Source organism: Triturus cristatus, chromosome 9 (assembly GCF_964204655.1).
Source record: "Triturus cristatus chromosome 9, aTriCri1.1, whole genome shotgun sequence".
Taxonomy (NCBI): domain Eukaryota; kingdom Metazoa; phylum Chordata; class Amphibia; order Caudata; family Salamandridae; genus Triturus; species Triturus cristatus.
The window spans coordinates 233,574,563-233,588,839 of record NC_140592.1 but is presented as its reverse complement, the minus strand read 5'-3'; the positions used below and the strand labels follow the sequence as shown (position 1 = coordinate 233,588,839).

Below are 14,277 nucleotides of genomic sequence, written 5' to 3'. Positions count from 1 at the left end.
AACCACTGCAAAAGACATGGAGTGCTTCACAAAAATACAAGACAGATGAAGTAAAACGCGTTAAAAATGAGTACTCATGTGGACTGCTGACAGACAAAGTTAAAAGTGGCTCCTAAAACAGGAGAAGTGGATGGATACCTGTACTTGGTCCATGCTCTGGTTGGATGGCCAAACACAGGAAGAGAGATATGATGCATTAATGCTATGAACAAACAGGAACGCAGGATACAAGAGCAACAACAGATGGAAAACACCATGTTTCTTCGAGACAGCACATGCGCTGTCTAGCTTAGACCTAAAAATGATAAATTGGCCATGATGTTAGATGGGATGAGATTGGGATTTAGCAGAACTCAAGAAAAAGGCTGCAAAATATACAAAAAAGTGAGCGATGGAATGCTTGAATTAATCTCAGTCACTGGTAATTACTCAGGCCGCATCGCAATCCATCGTTATTCTGCACACTATGTCACCTTAGTTTGGACCCAGCTATATGAAAATCAGTCCGAACCCTTCTCCAATGGGAACAGTCCAGGCTGAACTAACAAGACAGATCCTCCCTGAACTGGAATACAAGCAATCCAGGACTGTTTTTGCCCTAGTTAGGTCTTATCACCCATGTATATACTTAAGAAAAAGGTTGGGCACCAACCTGTGGGGAGTGTGGCTAGGTCTATCGATGGTAGTAGTTCTCCTATGGTCCCAGTGCATATGCTGTTATCTCAATGGCTGATGCACTTGGGTCGCTCAGTGGCCTCTTTTCAAGTCTGAAAATGTACATTGGTTGATGGCAATCAAGCTTAAATAGCTTCTGTTCTTATTATGGAGGAGCAGACGTACACACAGCAGCTGGGTAGTTACTTAAAAAACTATGTAGGTAAGAGTCTAGTGTATCCTAAATTCTACAGGAGCCTTACTTGAGGGTGTGTGGTGCCAATGCTCCAGGATCAGTAGTCCCTCTGATTGTGGGGTGATCTGTGGGAAGAAGCATGAAAAAATTCAGTCCTAAAGCAGAGTGGTACATGCCAGCAGGTTCCTTCTGTGGTGGGGAAGGGCTTAGGCCAACACGGTGCTCTGGTCTTTATCGGGTAACTTAAATGTGGCTCTAATTGACCTTTTACCAATTTGAGTTCTTATTGCCCCTCACTTGATGTTTTTCTCTACTTATTGAAAGGAGGCCAGGCAAGCTAATGCTTAAGCAATAGTTTACACCACAGCCAAAATCTTCCTTTAATCTTCCACACTTTCTTAGTCTCAGAAACAAAGCTTGTTAGCAAGCAGGCTTCTCATCTGACCCTGGAACCTCGTCTACTTGTGGGTCAGCAAGAGGCCTGATCTCAGCCTCCCTTAGATTTCTATTCATCCCGATCCAAACTCTTCCCAGATTAACCCGCTCCAGTCCCCGACAGATGAAAAATCCTACACCTATTGGGCGAAAGTGCTTCCACTCTGTGTAGTGAAAGGCTCCTCTTTGTCTGTTACACCACCTTCCTTCATGATTTTGTGTTCACAGACACTAGTATTAGGAAGACCACCCACTCCAAAGACCTTTGATCAGAGTTAGATGGCCACTTCCAGGAGCTCTGCCAAAATAGAGTCCATTCACAAAAAGTGGTTGCAAATTGCTTCCTGACTTTTTTGCAAATAAACCCTGATTTAGCAAAACGATCTATGTACTATTAGGTTGGTTCGCAAAATCACCATTTTCATGGGCTCGGAGAATAACCTGCCTAAAGAATATTAATTAGGCAGGTCACAATTTGCGACTCCCTTTGATTTACTACAAGGATGACGACCTGCAGGGGACTGCAGACCACCACCATTCCTGTGTTTGCATTCCCAATAGGAAAAGGTTTTTTTTTTTTTTAAAGCAGTCCGAGTTCCTTTATGGAACAGTTGCTGCTTAAAAACTAAAAATAAAGGTTTATTGTTTGGTAAACAATCCGGGAGAGCCAGCTGTGGTCTCCAGGACAATGGTGTGACTGGAATTGCACTAACAGACCACTGACACATACCATACAAAATCACATTTTAGAAAGAACAATTCTTTCATTCCCCTTACAAATTGTAATTCAGTATGGAAAGCAAATCCCCCATTTACAAGTCATAAAACATTTCAGACGAATAAAATAGGTTTTAAATGTGGAAAATAGTCATTTTCTAGTCACAAACCCTGTGATTTTGTGAGCATTACTCAGTACAACTAGCTCTAAATGCTGTCAAAATTAGGTTTCTTATATTTCCTAATTAGAGTTAGTGAAAAACAGATTCTAGCAAACAGCACACTTTTGAAAGGCTCTTAGTCTTCCCCACCCATACCAAAGACTGCATGCTTTGTGAGATTCAAAAGAAAGACAGATCAGATACAGGTCTCTGGCGTAACCTTTATTTGAGCTGAGTGGATGTTGAACAACAAATTTACCAATTCCTCCTCTAGTCTTATCTCTCTATCAACACTGCTGTCTTTTTTTGTTTATTATTACGTTTTCTGGTTTATGGGTTTTTTTCTTTTAAAAAAAAATATATTTTTACTTACAATTCCATTTTTGTTTAACAATGCATTTTCCCTCTAGAATTCAGGATTCCATATTTGGTCTGGTGCATTTTTTCACAAAATTCGTCAGATTGTCATCAATTTGGAACTTCAGCAGTTTGACGTTTCGTGAAATTGGAGAGGTGTTGCTCTGTACATGTCAGTCTGCTGTTCATCAGTTTAGAAATCTAATACAGGAAGGAAGTCCTTGGTTGAATGAATGCCTTTCTATTCCATGTATGTAAATGTAGATGCCAAATCCGTGATGAACAAGTGAAAGGTATGTACTTGTAATTCGAGCTGTCATCATTTGTAACTTCATTTAATTCATAACCAACCCACTCTACTCCACAATAAACCAAGAGAATAGTAAAAGATGTATGATTGGTCCATCTAAATGAGTTTGCCTAAATGATGCTGCCTAGCTCCTTTAATGTGTGAGTGTCAAATTTTAAGGATTTTCAGGAGGGTAATACCAATCAACACATGCCTTTTGTTCATTTGAAGAGAGAATTTATAAGAATAGATGTCTTTCAGCTGAGGGCTTTATTTAGATTTTAATATAATATTTATATTTATTTCATGTTATATTTAAAAAGGTTACATTTAAGACTTATTTTTTTTACAAGAGCTATTTCTCTCTCAAAACAAATTTCTGTGACTCCGTACATAGGCAGAGATAATATGTGTTCATGGATTCAGTGAAATTGCCCTGATGGAACCTTTCCGACCTGTTTCTCTTGGTGCATCCTGCTTAACCTCAATGTAAAACAGATCTTTTATGTCCTGAAATTATATCCATTTTACTATTTCAGCAGTGATTGGAACCAACTTAGGGGCAAATTTAGAGTTTGGCGCACTGGGTACTCTCTTGCAAATGCAATGGAATACCCTGTCTTCCTATCTATACGTACGTTTGACTCAGTTAGAGACGGGAGTGCTATAAGGTTTCCAACGACTGAGCCCCCGTTGACTTTGTCTATGGAGAGCTTCCTCCAGTGGCTCGAAGGAGTAGGGGCCATTGAAGAAAGAGCACTACACCACCCGCTCTATTTAAAGTGGCCAGTGTAATGTCCATTTATTCTGTCCATCACCACCCGGTGGTGAGGGACAGAAAAGACAGTAATGACCCCTGGGAGAAACAGTGATGGCAGTTCCCTTCAAGCTACAGAGATGACTGCTAGCCCTTTGGTTATCTCTAAAATTGATGGACGGTATTCCGTGAGGATAGGGGAGGTCATGTTCTCTGCCACCCTGATGGATGAAATTCCAGTCCACCACCCTCTTGACTCATGCCCTTGTTTCTTTGGAAGGGAACGAACAGTATTGATTGTTATGTTTTTTTAAATCCTGGTGTGTCACTTCGCAGCACCTTGCAGTTATTTATTCATTTATTGGCCATCTGATTGTGATGTTTAACGTGGAGGGAGATGTACATGTAGGTATTCAGATATCTGGACTAGGGGATTTGTCAAGTCTGCTCTGAGGATGTGGTTCCAAGGAGCAATGATGTGAGTTGTTGAGGAAGCTAAGTCCATTTTTGGAGATTGACGAAAGCCTTCTTGAAAATGCTCGATTTCAGGGTTCTCTTAAATGACAGTAGGCTGGCATCCTACGTAGTAATTTGAAGGTATAGAAGAATAGGAAGCAATATCTGTAACGGTTTAGAAAAAAGTTGTTTATAGTGTGCATTTTTCTTTCTTCTTTCCATTATCTTCTTACCATCTTTCCTTTTCCCCGTTTAGTTTTGGCAGTACGGAACATGGATTGAGGTGGCAGTGGATGATCTTCTGCCCACCATGAAGAAGGAAGTAAGAGATCCTTCTGGGAATATCACGGTATCTTACAAACTGCTCTTCATCAGCTCCAAAGAAAATAATGAGTTCTGGAGCTCTTTACTGGAGAAAGCATATGCAAAGTAAGATGGCAATTATCCTGGAGTGATGACATTGTATATGAGTTGGTATCTGGTGAAATGAAGGGTTAAAGAAGTTACTGCGGAGAATAACACTTCAAGAATATAGTGAGAAAGGTGTGATGTAGAAAAGACTGGAAAGCACCATTTCTCCTTGGTTACGGGATGAGTGAGCCTGTATGGGCTCCTATACTAATAGAAGGATACAGTTCACTTGCATGCAGGATTTAGCCTTCTTCGTCAAAGTTTAAATAAAATGCGGTGCACATGACTGTTCCCTGTACTTGGTAAATAGTTGAGTTTGCTTAGAGGATGTTGGGGTAGTAAGATGCCAAAAGACATTAGATCAGATACATAGTAGTCTTTATAGAGATCATGTTGCTTTGTTATGCTTTGTAATTACTTTTTTTGCTGCTAAAACCGAACATTCTGCTGAGGATGGATTCTGGATTTTATTCTGTATTTGAACTTGTTGCTAGTTACTGCTCCTCGTACATTTCTGTATTTCTTAGGATACGCCTTGCCACTTTATCCCGTTTGCTGTTTGTGGAATGAGTTTGTTATATTTAATTCTTTTGTGTATCAATTTGTATGCACTTCTATGTGGACCTCATATGAGTTCCAAATCTTAATGAATATTTGAATTGAATTGAGATCATGTTGCACGTTCTTAAGGTGACATGGCCCTGGAAGAGCAGGGAAGAGGTAACAGGATGCTTCAACTTGGCGAAGATCACTTTGAGGGCCACTTCACAGATACATAGAAGGGAACATATCTTGCATCTAAAACAGTGGTAAGGCTGTGGTAAAAGTTGATCATGACATTAAGCATAAGATGGTGCACTGGTAATTGCCGTATTATAAAGGTTCTAAAGTTGTGAAAAGAAAGGGCAGCTGCACCTATATAGAGGGATGGTCTAAGCAAGGCATGATAGAGGGTGAATGAGGCCATCGGAAGATTTGATAACTAACGTAAGGTCTTTTTTCGGGGAAACGTTTGTAAGTCGATGTCTGTTCTGAGCAATTCATTAGCATGGGATTGTTCAGATTCTGTCTACTTTTGCGGTTGCACATCTTATACAAAGCCACTTCTGTGCATAGGTGCAGGTAATACATCCTGTTGTCTGGACTCAGCTGCTAGGAAATTCATGAAATAATTGGCTATCTGGGAAAGGAATGCACATGTGAAGACAACATTTAGATTTATTATGCTTTTAAGCCTCTATAAAGTCCCAAAGGGAACGGTAAGCATCGGCTGTATTTGCAAACGGCTGGTTCTGGAAAAAAAAGCGTTATGGTGATTAATACATGTATTCAATGGATTGTTTGAACTTTGGAGAAATATGAAGAATATAGAAAAACCCTCGACGGGATATATGTACTTGGCTATAATGGTGTTACGACACTAATGAACTTAGGGCCAGATGTACGACGTGATTTTGCAAACTCATTTGTGCATGCGAAATCACTGTTGGCCATGCACAATTCCTAAATAGCAAGTCACAATTTATTTGTGACTCGCTATTTAGGGAGTTCCCTTCCTAATTGCGTCCGCAATGCTATGTGTGAATGTTTTGTGACCGCAATTGCGGTCGCAAAACACTCGCAAATTACCACCCTCTTCAAGAGGGTGGTAATGCAGTCGCAATTTGGGAGCGGTCCCCAGGGGACCCCTTCCACTTTGTGACTGTCTCTCAAAAAATGAAACGAAAATGTTTAAAGAAATGCATCTCGTTTTCCTATAAGGAAAACGGGCTGCATTTAAAAAAAAAAAAAAAGCAGCTGCATGGTGGTCTGCTGAGCCCAGCAGGCCACCATCCCTGGGAGGGCTGGCATTCTCAATGGGCTCGCAAATTGCGAGAGGCTCATTAATATTACTGTTGTACATTTCATTTAGCGCCTCGTAATTTGCGACTCATAATGAGTCTCAAATTGCGAGGCGCTAAATGAAGGGTCATACATCTGGCCCTTAAACCGTTATTATCTGGAATTACTAAGTGCACATTATATTGAAATTACACATATAAAGAGGGATGGTCTAAGGAAGGCATGGTAGAGGGTGAATGAGGCCATCAGCAGATTTGAATATTAAAGCAAGGGTTTTTGAAGAATCTTTTGTATGTTGCTGTCTGCACTGAGAAATTCAGCCTATTAATTGTCAGATTATGCCTTATCCAACTTGTTGCAATTGGTAGGTCATGTATCTGTTAAGTTGCCCAGTTTTCGGAGAAGTAATAGGTTGCCATGCTGGCAGAGCTAAAAGTACAGCTGTTTAGTTCTTGCAGAGGTTTACCACCTTTAGGGATCTTGTGGTGGAGAAAGATTGATTCAAGCGCCAAAAGTGGAGCATTGCAATCTGCAGTTTCAATCACCACTGAGGTTGCAGTGGGAAAGGTGAGCAGGTCGAGGAGGGAGAAAGATGTGTAACGGAATGGTTATGAATGTAGTAGTGAATGGAAAGTACATCATCTCAGTCTTGACAAGGTTAAGCTTCAGGCAGGTGGTGAGATTGTATGAAAGAAGGGTAGTTCTTCTATGTATGAGATGGAATTCATCTGTAAACTGGTTTTAACAAAAGTCCTAATTTTCAGAATAAGGTGTTCATTGAACCCGGTTACCAATGGACAAAGTTCTGCTAGGTGCTTCTCTTCACATCAAGAGGTAATGTCTCAGGGCTTCTTAAGGTACTACTGTCTTCTCTTAACACTGTTGCAGTCAGTCCAAGAAAACAAATGCTCCAAGTTGTGTGTCAGGAATGAGCCAAAGCATCCCTCTTTGAGCTGGCTCCATGAAAGTGTGTTTGATTAAATGGGCATGTTTAATAATGATAGGTGTAATACTTTCTTTGTGAAGTTCCCTTTTAATCCTAGGCTTGGAAATAAAAGATTGATTATTCTTGGGCAAATTTCAAAAGTGGGGGTAGCTCTGCCCCTTGTAAATCACACACACAACTCAAAATTATGGCTTCACTGGTTAAACGAACGACATCACAAATTCATTTTTAAAGTACAATTTTGATAAGTTACAGGAAAGTGTTTCAGCTGTATTGGTGTTGTCAAAAAAAAATGTTTTTGTGATGCAGCTTGTAAATTATTTGCTCTCGCTGGAAAAGGCCTTTTGCTATCTTGAGCTCCGATCGCGACTGCTGCACCCCATTGGCCGTCGTACCCGTATACACAGTGAGATCAAAGTTGGTGATTAGGTCTCACTAAGAACTTTATTTTTGAAGTAAGGAACCGGTCATGCAGGCTAGCCCCGGGGACTATTCTCTAGCAGGACTTCGTAAGTTTCAGGTACATGATCAAAATGACTTCTGTAAATGCAGACGCTGTTGAAAAAAATTCCAAGCATAGCAAGGGGAACCAATTATGCTAGCAGACAAGCACTTGTAGGTGTATGAAAAACAGCAGTTCTTCCCTGTGGAGTGTTTTTACAATCAGACTTCAGGGGTGTATTTAGGGGTTGGCAGAGTGGGATCCCTATGGCATATCAGCAGTTCTTCCACTCCATTTAGAGGTAGAGAACCTCTGATTGTGCACCAGTGGAGCCCCCGCTGGCACGCAATCATTGATGGCATCCCATCAACACTAGCAGACACATTTTGTGCATCAAGCGGTCCACCCACTTAAGGGCAGTAACCTCAATGCAGACCTTCCTTGCACAGATTGACGAAGCAGACACAAACAGGACAAATAATCAAGAATGTCCCACAATTTGCTAGTATAAGAAATTCTCTTAGGCAAAGACCAAAGAAATTTTGAGCAGACCATTATAAAATTGTTGCCAGGCCAATGTTAATTTACCAGATGAAAGATCCCTTGTTTGGTGGCGGAAGCTTTTTTGATAGAAATTAACCACTGCACGCACGGTTCACACATAGGGAGGCAAACAGACAGGATAGAGACAGTTCCTGGCAACTTTGGTGGACCGCTATGGCTGTAATCTAAATGACCACTTACTTGTTTTGTGAGAGCTGCAAAAGGTCCAGTTGGCACAATCGAAGGCTGCAAGTCAGTTTGTAATTAATACCCACAGCCCCATATCCCTTTCTAGTGCCTTGTTTTGTAATTCTGCTCCTGGCACAAGAAGTCTTTAAGGATGTTTTGCAGAAACACTTTAACATAGTATTTTTCCATAAAGTATGGAAAGCTGCCCCCTACTTCCTAGAATCATTATTTGGCAGTCTATTCTGCACAGTCCTCTCCAAAGGCATTCCAGCACATTCGGTCTATTCTCCCACTTGATGTTCTGCAAAAAAGTAAGAGGGTCTTGAATAAACCCTTTCTGGGGTCCCGGGCTCACTGTGCCACTGGATTCAAGCTAGCCTGGCTGATGAGGGGTGATGCCCCGAAACCGGTCCGACAATGCTTGTTTCCGGTCCAGAGAGGACGTGGCTTGGCAGTTCGGGCTGGGCTGTTTCCATGAGGCACAGGGTCAAGACGGATTTGCATATGGCTGGGTCTAAACTGGGGCGGCATGGTGAGCAAACGAACAATGGCTTTAACGCAGATCTCTTGACTGGGGGTGAATGTTTGATTTGCTCTGCATTCTGTCCATCATCTGTGTGTCTTTTCCAATTTGTTAATAATCATCACTGCCGTTCTCGAGATCTAATAATTCATTTATATTTGTCCTTATGACACTGGCTGTCCAAGAGGACAGTTGGTGTTCAGTTTGCCTGTCTACCACAGGAAATTAATTTAGGAATTTCTAGAACTAGATTCTGCTCCTCAGTATCATAACTGACCCAGTTGTGATAGGCAGAGAAGCCAGCATTTCTAATGTGTCCCTACATTGTACTTGTTATCAATACCTTAGCATCTTCAGTGGCAGTGTTTGGCTAAGGCTAGCCATGAAGTACGACAAGTCCTGCAGGACTCAAGACTAACTGAAATTGGTGAACAATCAACCGCTGTTTAGCTGAACATGTGTGGCTAAGGATGTTTAAGCAGGCCTGAGTACTAAACGGAGGTAAACAAAACAGAAAGTTCCAAAACAGAAAAAGCAGAGGAAACTACAGTTGTAGGATTGCTCTTATATAGGAACCAGGAGTGTTATGAAAAAACAATACAAGAAAGTTACATTTTGAAATGGTAATAGCCTCTGAAATTACAATAGCACATCTATGTGAATCTATTGAGCTCAATTAAGACACTGTTTCTGAAAGTATGTTATACAGAGCCTAATGTACAAAGATTCTAATAATAAATTGTAAATTGCTTCAAATAATGATTTGGAATTTGTGATTTCCTAATAGGAATCTACTAGAATTGATTCTGTAGAAGTGGGTGTAATTTGCATATTGATGTCTATCAAATTCATTTCTGTTTTGTGAACCAACGTATTTATTAATTGGAAGGTTCACAAAATGCCGATTCACAGTGGCTTGCAATTCAACCTACCTCATTAATTTGCATGAAGTAGGTCACAAATTGAGACCCACTACGATTGGTTAGAGTCACAGATATGGTGGCATGCTGGGTAAAGCAGACCACCATGTCTGTGATTACTTTTTTTTAAAGTGATCATTTCTTTAAAAAATATATATTTTTTAAATGCAGCCTCTCTTCCTAAAAGGCAAATGGGATGTGTTTAAAAAAGAAAGTGAAACATTCTACAAACTCTCAGGGTCCAGTGCTTGCTTCAAAAAAAATGTTGTTGACATTCACAAATGAGAAGGGATCCCATCCCCCTGGTAGTCGTATTCTTACTGCGAGGGTATATTTAGGGCCAGGTACTGTGTTGCTATTGGCCATGAGGCGCCACACACTGTTAGAGAGGCCATGGAGTAGGTGCGAGAAGACAACGCGGTTTTGTAAAATATAACTTCAGAGGCAGCAGTAAGAGGCTGGGGGCTGAAAGGGATTCTCTCCCCCACCTAATCTCTTTGATCTCTCCCTGGATGTTTATGATCGAGCCTCCTGCCTGCCTATCTTGTTGCAACTTGCTCCTCCTGGGTCTGATGTCTGTGCTCCTGCCCAAGCTGTTAGTTCCTCCGGGGCCTCTGATACCTGCCCTTGTGCTTCTTTTGTTGGTATTTTCTCCAACTCATCCTACCGTATCTGCCACAGGTCTGCTGGAGGCGTTTCTCTCTTTCCCTCCCCATCCGGCTTTCTACGCTAATGGCTTTGATGGTCATCCTTAAAGCAATTCATGCCCTCTGGAAGGCGGTGGAATCCAAAGTAGAAAGCATCTGCATTGACCTCTCCCTCATGTGTCAAGACCTGCGCAAAGTGGCGGAGAGGGTGACGAAAACTTAAGCCCAGATTTCGACAGCAGAAGATGAAGTAGTGGTCCTCAAACGCTAAGCCTCCAAGCTGATGTCCACGGCAGCTGTGGAAGAAAGGGCAGTAGACGCCGAAAAACGATCCAGAAGGAACAACCTTCGCCTTATCGAATTTCCAGAGGGGACGGAGGTCTCTGGGATGGCCAGCCTCTGAGAGGAATGGTTCCAGTCCTAGGTTCTGATGGATAAACTGCCTTGTTGTTTTGTGGTGGAACGGGCGCATCGTGCCCTTACTAAAACACCTCCACCTGGGGCCCCCTCTCGCCCTGTGATTGCCCATATCCTCAAGCATCGAGACTGCGATGTTATCATATCATAGTCATCTTTATTCGATTCAGAGTGATGAGTCATAAAAGTGTGCATAATAATACATGTAAATGATTGTGTTTTAAAAGATAAGTGTACAGATGAAAAGCATGTGCAATTTGGCATACAGCAATTAATTACTTCCTTCTGAAAATAGCAGCCCTCAAGAATCTAGCTAATACCACACATGAATACAAATTTGGGAGTGATTGTAAATAAAAAAAAATACGCCAGCCTACATTGTCTAAAATGAGTGATTTCAGTACAGGCTTGATAAAAGAAATCCTCAAACCCTTATAAAATTTACAAAAAAACAGTACATGTATGGTCGATTGTTCAGACATCTTGTCACAATGCAGTACATTAGTTGTTGTGACCAGTTGTTAGTAGTTGGGAAGCTTGTCATATGGTGAAAGATATCAAGCCTGAAACGCGTCAAAACAAACCTATGTTGGGGATTAAGAACACTAATTAAATATGGTTGAATTGAGAAACAGGTCAAAATCATTTGGTTGTGCCGTACAGTTGGTTTGACCAGTTCCACCGATAATCTTGCATCTTCCAATAGGTTTAGACATTCTGTTTTTATTGATTTCCTTGTGATGTCTTTCAGGGTGATCATAATATTCAGGACGACAAATATCAGTCATACATTTTTTGAGAAAATGTAACCATGGAATTTTCAGAGCAAGCTCCGAATCACAACAGTCCTGTGCAATAGAACGATTAAAATCCATATAATCAAATATCCAAATCTTGTGCCAGAGAAGCACTGGCTGCACTTTTATCAAATCAGCTAATGAATTGCTCCCAGTTCCGAGTGGCATACAAAATTCGAACAGCTGGTTGGAAGCCCAAGGAGATTTTGAAAAAAAAAAAACGTTTTCTAGCAGCTGTAAAGGGTCCACATTTACATACCCCCATAGCTCAGAACCATACATTGCAATTGATCGCCATTTGGCATTGTAGATGGTTAACATTTCTTTAGGAGGTTAACATCCCAATTGCACAGGTCCGTAATTGATCTAAGAAATTGCTTACTTCTCGAGATTATTGCACTTCTCCAATTCCCTACACCATTAAATGAAATCCCCAAGTATAAAAAAGAGGGTGTTTGTGGTAAAATCGCTTTTCCTATTGAAATGTTACGCCCCTTTTATAGTCTTCAGCCTGCTTTCATGACAAAGGTTTTACTAATGTTGATTATTAACCCCAGATTCTACATAAAATTTACAAATGTGTCTAAAAGACACTGTAAAGCCAGTGGAGTGCGGGTCATAAGCACCCCATCGTCTGCGTAGAGTAAAACCGGTATAGTCCGATGTCCAATTTGGGGCAGGTAAGTGCATGCATTCTCAAGGGTGCTACCCAAGCTATTAATATATAGATTGAATAAAAAAGGAGCGAGTACGCATCCTTGACGAACCCCTTTTCTGATGTCAAAAGATCATGTGCATTCACCACTCGTCCCAAAGCGGACCTTAGCAGTACCGGTTGAGTATAGATATTTGAGGTAGTTGATAATAGCGATATCTATACCTATTAAAGTCATAACAGACCATAGTTTATCATGAATAACACAGTCGAATGTGGATGACGAATTCACAAAAACTAAAAACAAGTTACCAAGTTTAATGTGTGTATATTTGCCCACCAGTAAGTTCACGGCTTGCTCCGTGGTCCCAATTCCCTGGCGAAACCCATATTGGAAATCCGAGATGATATTGTTAGCGACCGCCCACTCCTGCAATCTGCATAAAAGTATGCGACCTACCACTTTGACTTAAGAGTCTAGCAAAGAGATGGGTCTGTAGTGCGAGGGACAATTATGGACTCCCTTTTTAAATATTGGCACAATGTGGAATTCGGACCGGGAACTTGGGAATCCAACACTCTGGCAAGATCTAAAAACCAGAGTCAAAAGAGGGCCCCCTAGTTCAATATTTGTTTTAAAAAGGTCAATTGAGATACCGTCAGGCCCAGGTGCTTTCCTCCCTTACTTGATCCCAGAGCCCGAATCACCTCATCCAGCGTGAAATTAAAATCAAAGTTTATAGGGAAAAATTTAGACCTGGTAAAATCAGCAGGTGACTCGGGCACAGAGCTATTTTGACTGCTATCAATTGGGCCAGACTATAGGTTAGAAAAATGAGCTAACCATTCTTCTTCAGTAATTGCAACCTTGAATCTAGGCTTGTCAACATCACACCAGAATGCCGTAGTGTCGTTTATTTGGCTTGCCACATCCAGTTTTTCCCAGGCTTCCTCTTTGAGGCCCTTCTTACTTTTTTTTAAAGCTAGCCTGTAAAATTCACTACAATTCTGTACTTCCATGGCGTTTCTAGGTGTCTCTTTTAGGGCTCCTTTCAACTTTATGTGGGCCTGGGAGCAGGCGTGATGAAACAAGCTTTTGATTTTTCCAGCTCGCTCTTTTTATTGGCAATTAGCCCTGACTTAATTTCCGTAGTGATTTGGTTAAAGGCCTTAATAACCGTACTTGCTTCCGCTGACTCGTCCAGACACACTTCAAAAGCCCTTGTCTTCTGGTGGATTAATTGTTCTAAAAATCTAGACAGCTCAACCGTAGACCAACGCAGGGTAAAACCATTCATACGGGAGAGCTCAATATTTTCCACGGCTAATGTGTGCTGACAGACCCCCTTCTTAGTTACAGGGTCAGTGTTCAGCGTTAAGCTCTGTGGGAGGTGGTCGCTCATTACAATGTCATGTAATAAAAAGATTTTAACTAGGGCAGAATAGCGCTTAGGGAAGAGCAAAAAATCAATAAAGTTTTTTCCCAAGCTGGCGTCGAATGTACATAATACTTCAACTGACGTGTCTCGAAACTCGTTGCTAAAACCCAGATCATATTTAAAAAGTAGCTCATTAAGTGTCTCTCCATACTCTGTGTGAGAAAAGTGTGTAATGCCGTCCCCTGTAGGGGACGCCATGCCACAAATTTAATTAGCTAATAATTGGCAAGGTTGAATGTCAAAATCTGCTCCCCATATCGTGATTTTTTCACTAGTTCTCTTATCAGTTAGTAATTCCAGGTCAGAGTCCAATTGACATAAGCTATCCAATATGTCTGAATCAAATGCATTATTATAACAAGCATTTGCAATGCAATAGGTCTCGCATTTACGCGAGTTTCAGCTATTGACATTGCAAATAACAATATTTAAAGATGCCAATAAGTATAGAGCGTTTCCACATAAGCTTAATACAAGAAAATAA

The 14,277-nt window shown here is 41.1% G+C and overlaps 1 protein-coding gene across 3 annotated transcripts in view; it reads left to right on the top strand.

Moving 5' to 3' along the window:
• LOC146797665 (calpain-9-like) overlaps positions 1 to 14,277 on the top strand; it is a 266,794-nt gene that overhangs the window by 89,542 nt on the left and 162,975 nt on the right. For all 3 annotated transcript variants that reach the window (XR_014968511.1, XM_085624810.1, XM_085624811.1), the window contains one exon: positions 4,279 to 4,451. Coding sequence is in view for 2 of the 3 variants with exons in the window: in XM_085624810.1 (XP_085480936.1) it covers positions 4,279 to 4,451 (173 nt within the window). In the remaining variant the exon portion in view is untranslated. The remainder of the gene's footprint in view (positions 1 to 4,278; positions 4,452 to 14,277) is intronic.